Source organism: Miscanthus floridulus, unplaced genomic scaffold (genome assembly GCF_019320115.1).
Source record: "Miscanthus floridulus cultivar M001 unplaced genomic scaffold, ASM1932011v1 fs_153_3_4, whole genome shotgun sequence".
Taxonomy (NCBI): Eukaryota; Viridiplantae; Streptophyta; class Magnoliopsida; order Poales; family Poaceae; genus Miscanthus; species Miscanthus floridulus.
This window is the reverse complement of record NW_027096285.1, coordinates 21,809-29,941: the sequence shown is the minus strand read 5'-3', so window position 1 is coordinate 29,941 and position 8,133 is coordinate 21,809. Positions and strand designations below refer to the sequence as shown.

At 43.8% G+C, this 8,133-nt stretch overlaps 1 protein-coding gene across 1 annotated transcript; it reads left to right on the top strand.

Annotated features, from left to right (window-relative positions):
• The first annotated feature begins 3,266 nt into the window (after positions 1–3,266).
• LOC136530541 (uncharacterized) lies at positions 3,267–6,717 on the top strand. Its single transcript, XM_066523272.1, has 7 exons — positions 3,267–3,596; positions 3,887–4,141; positions 5,234–5,390; positions 5,498–5,714; positions 6,033–6,190; positions 6,283–6,321; positions 6,419–6,717. The coding sequence occupies exons 1-7, from the start codon at positions 3,529–3,531 to the stop codon at positions 6,494–6,496; spliced, it is 972 nt and encodes a 323-aa protein (XP_066379369.1). The 5' UTR covers positions 3,267–3,528; the 3' UTR covers positions 6,497–6,717.
• The last annotated feature ends 1,416 nt before the right edge of the window (positions 6,718–8,133 follow it).

Here is an 8,133-nt window from a genome sequence, read left to right as displayed (position 1 = left end):
ACACACGAGTGGAGCTTCTATTTATAAGGCAGCCTGAAAAACGAACCGTTATGAGCTTCTGCGGGGTGACCGAACGCTCCGGTCAGTTCAACCCGCGAACTAGTGAAAATGTGTTGACCGGACGCTGGCAGGGTCCGGTCACCACTGACCGGACGCGTCCGGTCGCATTAAACCCTTACTGGAACCTTACTGGACTCGACCGAACGCTAAACCCTCAGGGCCCGGTCAGTACTGACCGGACGCGTCCGGTTGCAGATTCCCTTCTCTGGAACCTTACTGGAGTTGACCAGACGCTGCCTTTCAGCGTCCGGTCACTTGACCTCTCCAGCGTCCGGTCGCACCGAACGTAGTCTGTTGATCAAATGAACTGACCGGACCCTGCGGCCAGCGTCCGGTCACACTGGGGCCAGCGTCCGGTCAGCATTTGACCCTCCATTCACTTCCAACTCTCGATCATATGTGAATGAAGTTTGCTCCAATGGATCTTAGGCATTCGTAGGAGCTACCTAGAGCTAGTTTTAACAAGTGTGCACCACACCTAACTCACTAGACTCAACTAGGTCAAGCTACCCATCCATACCCCCTTAATAGTATGGCCAAAGGAAAAACAGAGTCCTAAACTACTCTAAGTGTCTCTCCAACTCCAATTGACACTTAGAACTAGTCATCCTTAACCTTGTCGTCCATCCTTTAAAAACCGAAATGATTTCCATCGTAGGGGCATGACAACTTTGATTGCCCAATCGATCTCCATTACCATGACCTAACTTAATTGCCTCTGCAAAACACACGTTAGTTATAGTAATCTTGTATTGTCATTAATCACCGAAACCCAACTAGGGGCCTAGATGCTTTCAGAGGGTTTGGCGTGTGATGCCAATTAGCGCGTGGACCTCCAAGTGAGTGAATCGCCACAACGAGGACTAGCTTGCCGACAAGCAAGTGAACCTCGGTAAAAAATCATTGTGTCATCATTTGATTTCAAGGTGATTGATCTTCATTGTTATTCATTCTTGTGATTAATTGGCTCCTTCCTCGACACGGCGGTATAACCTTCTTGCTCACTCTCTTTACATTACCGCAAACTAGTTGTCAAGCTCTTTAGTGTAACTAGTTGTGAGAGCTTGTTAGTTTGGTTAGTGTGGCTCTTTAGTTAGCTTTTAAGAGCACACTAACTTAGTGTAGCATCATAGCTATTGTGTGGATAGAAACTATATAAACTAGAATTATGGTAGGTGGCTTGCTATTTTAGTAGGCTAGCGCAACACTTGCTTCGCCTCATAATTGTCTAACCGGTTTGTTAAGTGTTGTTGTAGAAATTTTTATTAGGCTATTCACCCCCCTCTAGCCATTAGGACCTTTCAGCAGAGCCCGGGGTGCCCCTCAGTCTCCTCCTGTACTCCAGCAGCACATGCGTCCCCTACTGCGCCTCCTTTCCCCTTCTCCCCATCCTTGCATCAAGGGCAGCGGCAGCTTCCTCGGTTCCTTCGGCCCCAACGACCCCTCTTCCCAGCGCTGCACGCCATATCTCGTCATTGCCCCTTCCTCTCGTCGTAGCACTGCTACTCCTGCATGAACCAGGCCGCCCCCTCTCAGGAGATCTGGTGCCGGTGAAGCCTGCACCTATCTTTCTCAAAAGAAATATTTGTTAGTCCAAGGATGTGTTCGCCTTTTTAAAGTTTGGCCAAGTTCCTCATCCTAACAAGGGCAAGTCAGCGATGCCATAACAAACCCATGCTAGATTTTGCCATTAAACAAGTCTCGAAATTTACTCTATTTGATGTGAAATCAACTAGATAGAGTTTCCCTTTTAAATGACCCGTAAATGCAATAGAGGAATCCTCCCTTTTATAGACTTCCACACCCTTATCCGTAAAGAGACAATTGTAGCCTATCTCACAAAGTTGCGAAACGGACAACAAATTGTACTTCAACGAATTTACATGTAAAACATTGGACATGGAATTATCATTTGAGATAGCAATTTTACCCAAACCGAGAACTTCTCCTTTTCCATTATCACCGAACACAATGTTCCCACTTTGATCATGACTAGGTTGAAACGACGTGAACATGTCCTTCTCTTCGGTCATATGATTGGTGCAACATGGGATGTGATGCGGATGTAGGTGCGGGAGCAGCGTCCGGACGAGTCCTGCAGCCGGACATATAGAGGAGAAAAGATAGGAGGAAAGGGTCTGGCGCCTATATCTGGCTCCCGGTGCAACCATTAGGACATGTTTGGTTCTGTCGCTAGCGTTGGCTCCACCTTGCCCAACAAGGATTAGGACGAGACGAAGAGTTTGGTTGTTGGGCCAGTTGTTTTTGAATTCCGTGCAAGCAAGCTATTTCCTTGCTTTTGCTAGAGAGGAGTTTTTAGCTCGCCTCGGTTGCCAAGGCCAGGCTCGCTCGAGCAAGCTAGGCTAGGCAAATCTAGCTAAGAACCACACGTGCACTTAGTCATGCCACACTCTATGACGCAGCTTAGTCACGTCAGACTATATATGACGCGACTCAATCCTGATGCTAGTGCTAGTGCTCCTCTAATCAGGTCAATGCATAGAGCCACGTCATGTGCTTTGACGTGATTAAGGTCCCGTTTGGTTACCAGGATTTTTCAGAATCCAGATTAAAAAAAAATCCTAGAAACCTAGAATCCTATCCAAACGAGCTAGATTTTGTTGGATTTTAGCCCCTGTTTGGCTACCATGGCTCATGAGATTCTAAGAATCCGAATAAAAAAAATCTCAGAATCCTAGAATCATATCCAAACAACCTTTGATTCTATAGGATTATAAAACACATGCACAAAATTCAAGAAATATCAGATATTATTTTTATGCAGAATCCGAACTTTTAGAGTTCCATTCAAACCATAGTTATTTGAACCGGATCAGACTGGCGGTTCAACCGGTAAAATACCGAACCAGAGCCTCGGCCGGTCTAGTCCACCTTAGAAGACCGGTAAGCAATCTAACCGTATAAAACCGGTGCCAACGGTGTTTCATAGAAACCAGTATAAGATCTCCACTACTGAGCCACAACTTCAGTTGTGTTTGAGTAGCGTTCCTCGTTATATTTCAACCGGATTAAACCAGCGGTTTACAGACATGAAATCCAATAAAAGTTTTTTATTGGGATTATAAAAATCCGCAGGTAACCAACGGGACCTTAGCTACATCTTATATTATATTATTATATAGAATATTAGTTTTCTTTTTTTTTTTTGCTAAAAAGGTGTTCCCTCCACCGTCACTTCCTTTTCCGTCATCAATCTCTCGCCCGCAGCTCGGACCCGAGTTCGGCCCTCCCGCATCCCATGCCGAGCACGAGTAGGCCTCTCCCTCGCCGAACTCCCTTCCGCGTCCGAGCGGAGGAGGTTGTCTGCGCCCGCTCCCCGCGCCTCCCTCGCCGGAGATCCCGCTCGCGCCGAGGTGGTCGCCTCTCTCGATCCGTCCCGGGCTCCCGGCGTCCCCGTCCCCAGGAGATCGCGAAACCCTAGCCCCCATCTCGCTCTCCACCACCCCCATGCCTCCCCACCGCCGAAGCCGCCGCCTCCGCGGTCAAGAGTCTGGTGAAGAATGCTCCCGCTCGTCGTATGTCCGTTTCCCCTCATCATGCGTCTTCTATTTTGGCAAGATAGATGTATCGAAATTGAATAGTTCCTCTTGTTTATCGGTTGCCTGGATCGAAATCAAATAGTTCCTCTTGTTTATTGTTTATATTAGACAGATTTGTTTATCCGTTGCCTGGATCGAAATCGAATAGTTCCTCTTGTTTATCATTTTGATTAGATAGATTCCTATGTTTCAGTGGGATTTCTGGCCTCTGTCAGCCTCTCTCTTTGTTCTATCAACTTTCGATAAACACGATGATAATATGTTAGGTGCCGAGAGGACAAGGAGCGTGAGGCTGCACAGACGCAGTCTGAGGCATTAGTTCAGGTGTCAGAACTATCCTCGCCTCCTGTGTCATGCATATGGGAGCGCCTGTGGCGTAAGTGGGGACGGCTATTTTATATCAGGCTCGATCGTCAGGGATGTTTCCATACATATCCTGATGTGGGTGGGCCATTTCAGAGCTTGCCGGAAACCTACGGGGCTATTGATCGCTATCTCGAGGACCTCCGGGATCCGAAGATGTAAGTTGTCTCACCTGCGTTACAGATTTGGATTTTCCCCTATTATGCATGCATGCTTGCAGCTGATTATATTAAAAAAAAGCTATGTAACCACATTCTTCAATGGCGTAGGTCACAGTAGATAATCACAGTTTTTTAAAAAATAAAATAAAAAAGAACTATGGCCAAAGTAAGTTAATCTAAGATTGAAAAGTATCAGCATATATTTCTTTGTCTTAGAATTCCTCTTTTGGGACCACCTAAAGTTAATATGAGCATTTTGTAACTTTATTTGACAGTTTTTGAAATAGTGCAAAAGATCATACTACCGCTTTGCTTTGACAAAGCAAACATAGATGCTATAGTACCAGTGTACCACATACCACTTTGTTCAAATGTTGATTTGTATTATCTGAATTGTAACCCGTACAATTAGTTAACCTTCAGCCAGCTAAAGAACGGTGGTACCATACAACAATGTTTCCTCATGTACTAAACAAAGTGGTTATAGGCAAACAATATGTTCTGTTAACTGATCAAAATAGTGTGAATAGTGTGATGGGAGCACAATTAGTTGGGCCATCTGAAAATTGCAGTGGGATACATTTTTCCCTTAAAAGAAGGTATAATGCACTTGAGAATTTGTAGGCATGTCTGCATATGAACAATCTTGTATCATTTTGCTGTTGCTGTTGTTATTTACTACCATGAGCTATGTGAGGTTGGTCCTAGTCAACAACCTTCTTTCTTTGCAAACTAGTGAACCTAGTACTCCCTTTGTCCCCAAAAGAATGCAATTCTAGCTTTGTCCCAAGTCGAACCATTTTAAGTCGGACCATTTCATATAGAAAAGTAGTGATATTTGTCACACCAAGTAAGTACTATTGGATTAATCATGAAACATATTTTCATGGTATACCTATTTGGTTTCATAAATATTGATACTCTTCTCTATAAAGTTGGTCAAACTTAAGAGTTTGACTTAGGACAAAGCTAGAAGCCTAGAATAGCTTATTTTTTGGATGGGGAGGGAGTACATGGTATTGCTTTGTGTTGTCCACTTTTGGGAAAGTGCAATCTACTGATGAGATAGAATGTTCTCATCTAAATTAGGTGTGCGGAGGAAGATAAGGCTATAATACAACGTCTTTACTGGCCTGATGGCACAATCAAGAGGCGTACAAGAGGACCTGTAACTGAGAAATCCGAAATGTGTCAAATGGTTCAAGCTTTAGTGGACAAGTATAATGAGGATCATAATCTTTTGGAGGTTTGCTCTCCCTTCTGCCCTCATTGTGTGTCTTGTTACCATTGTTGCGCTGTGTCTTATTGCCTTGTTAATGTAACAATTGCTGATCTGACCCATGCTTATTTCAGGGTCTTGCACACGAACTCAAAGACGTTTTACACTACAACTCAATTTGTGAGAAGCAGAAATGGTACTATCATCTCAATTTCACTACAAAGATTAAAGGGGCTGGTCCAAATGAATGTAACCTGGACAATCTTTTCTTTGTGGAAGTGAGTATGCCACAAGCAAAGTTTACAGAACTGCTGGCTAACTGTTTCTGCAGAGTTAATCTGAATGACAATGGTATTATATACTCTTTATCGTAAATTAAGTACTGTTCAAATTCAGTTATTTGGTCGCACTAACTTCAACTTATCTGCCTGTAATTGTAATGTATCTCTGGCTGTTAGCATATGATCTTTAATGTGTTGAACTGTTTGTTTGCCCCTGTTCCATGTGTGCCACCTTCGTTGTCCTGGAGCTTTTTATTATTTATAATGTCAAACTGGTTAATGCAGAACAATGGTTGTGTAATGACTTTTTATTACCTTTAACATTATTGTGTGTTTGTGCTAGGTTGGTTCCTTTGCAGTTAACTTCTCTTTTTTTTTGTTAATAAAGGTCAATGCTATGGTTGCACCAGAGATGGAGATGTTGGTATGAAGCACCCTAGCAGTTCTGTTGGATACACTGCTGGTCACTTGAATGTGGGTTTGCCATCTGGATACTTTGGAAAGTGGAAGAGGGACTATGAGGATGAGGAGGATGATGATAAATATGTATGATGACTTATTTCCTGGGAAGCCTTTCAGACTTTCAACATTTTTGTTGCTTCAGTTTCAATTACACGTGTTCTCCCCCACTTTTACAGGTGAAAGCTAGGGAAGCTGAGCTAAGGCAGATGTTCAAGGTAATGTCATATCTTGTGCCGTATGGTACCATTTGTACTAAAATATTTTTGTTTCTGGATTGATTCTAGTTCCTGCTTGTGTATTTGTTGTCCTTAGGGCCTTGATAAGCCAGGTGTCTTGAAGAAACTTATCACGCCCCCTCCGTGGGCAACTAAACGAAAAGTGCTGGGGTGAAACATCACAGCCCATCACACTTCCTTGTGTCTGAATGTATATGTCGCAAGCAATAGCCCTTTTAATAATTATGTTATCTACCCAGGAACTCAGCTTGTTAGTTCATGTTGTTAAGACACTGAAGAAGAAAGCATATTTGAGTGGCACTGAGAAACTATTTGAGTCGAGGTTGAGCTATTTGTAGCATGCTACTCGTAATAAATAAGTATCTTCGGAATGCTCTCAGGAGACCCTTTAATATTGTATGTTATCTTCCGTTGCATTGACCAACTGTTTTAGGATTAGGAGATGAAATAGCCTATTGTTTGGAGTACATTCAAGGTCAAGAGGATCGAACTGCCTTGAGCGGCTTGTTCTGCGGAGCTGTTGTTGCATCCAAAGTTTCACGCAAGTGGGATCATGCAGGAATTAGCAACTGTCGACCAGACCAGCACCGTGGTGCACCATTGTAACTCTGTAGTGGTCTAGTGGTGCACCTCTGTGGCTCTGTAGCTGTTTGGTTGGCTGGGCCATGGTGTCCTGTCAGGGTGGCCAGAGCCAGGTTTTTATTTGTGCAAAGAGGCATGAGTTGGCCCTAGTTGTGCAGAGTTCAAGTTTGTTTGGCTGCAGCACACGTCCCAACCATCAACTACCATAGCTATCAATATGAGATCATGTTTGTTTGCCCGGTGGCTCATGCATTGACATTAGAGGCCAAACGCAGCTACCGGAGGGATGCAGGTTTGTTTCACCTTGCTTTAGCTGTAGGGGGTACAGGGAGGCAGTGAAGAGGCGAAAGCTGGTGACGGCCTGAGGGGGAAGTAGATCTAGCGTCGAAGAGCACCAAGTGCTCCAGCCACCAGCAGCTCGGAGAAGGGGAAGAAGCTGCCCGCTCGAAGAAGGCCTTACACACCGGCAAGGCGGAGCAGCAGAGAGGCCCCAACCACGGAGACGGAGGGGACGACCTGCGATGGCGGCAGCCGAGCTCAGGAGAAACGAAAATGGATTTCATGAGACTAGAGACGGTTCTTCGCGCCGTCTGTAGTTCAGGCTAGTCCTAACAGATGATATCGTACTCCAAAATCCAAGACTGTCACGTAGGATACATGGTACTCAATCCATTCCTAAATTGTAAGACGTTTGATTTTTTTTTACACCAAGTTTGATCACTCGTCTTATTCAAAAATTTGTGCAAGATATCCCTTCTTTCATCGTGGCTTGGTTTATTAATTAAAGTTCTTCCAGAATGACTTAAATTTGACTATGTTTGCACATTTTTTTTGAATAAGACGAGTGGTCAAATTTGGAGTAAAAAAAGTCAAACGTCTTACAATTTGTGATGGAGGGAGTATGATACAGCTACAGTTGGGATCAAATAAACTTCGGTGCTTGTATGACACTGTTATAACTTCTCTAGTGTATATATAGTATCACACACCATTACGGTGTCCAACGAAAAGTGTAAAACCAATACATATATAGCACATTGTTTTTCTCTCTCTCCTCTTTTATTCCTATGCCACATCAACAATTTGTTCTACGTGGCAAAACATTAAATGAGTATAACGCCGTGTACTTAATTCACTGCAGTTGCTGCATGGAAAAGACCTGCACTGCACTTGCTAGATGTAAAAGAATAATAAAAACCTCACAAAAAC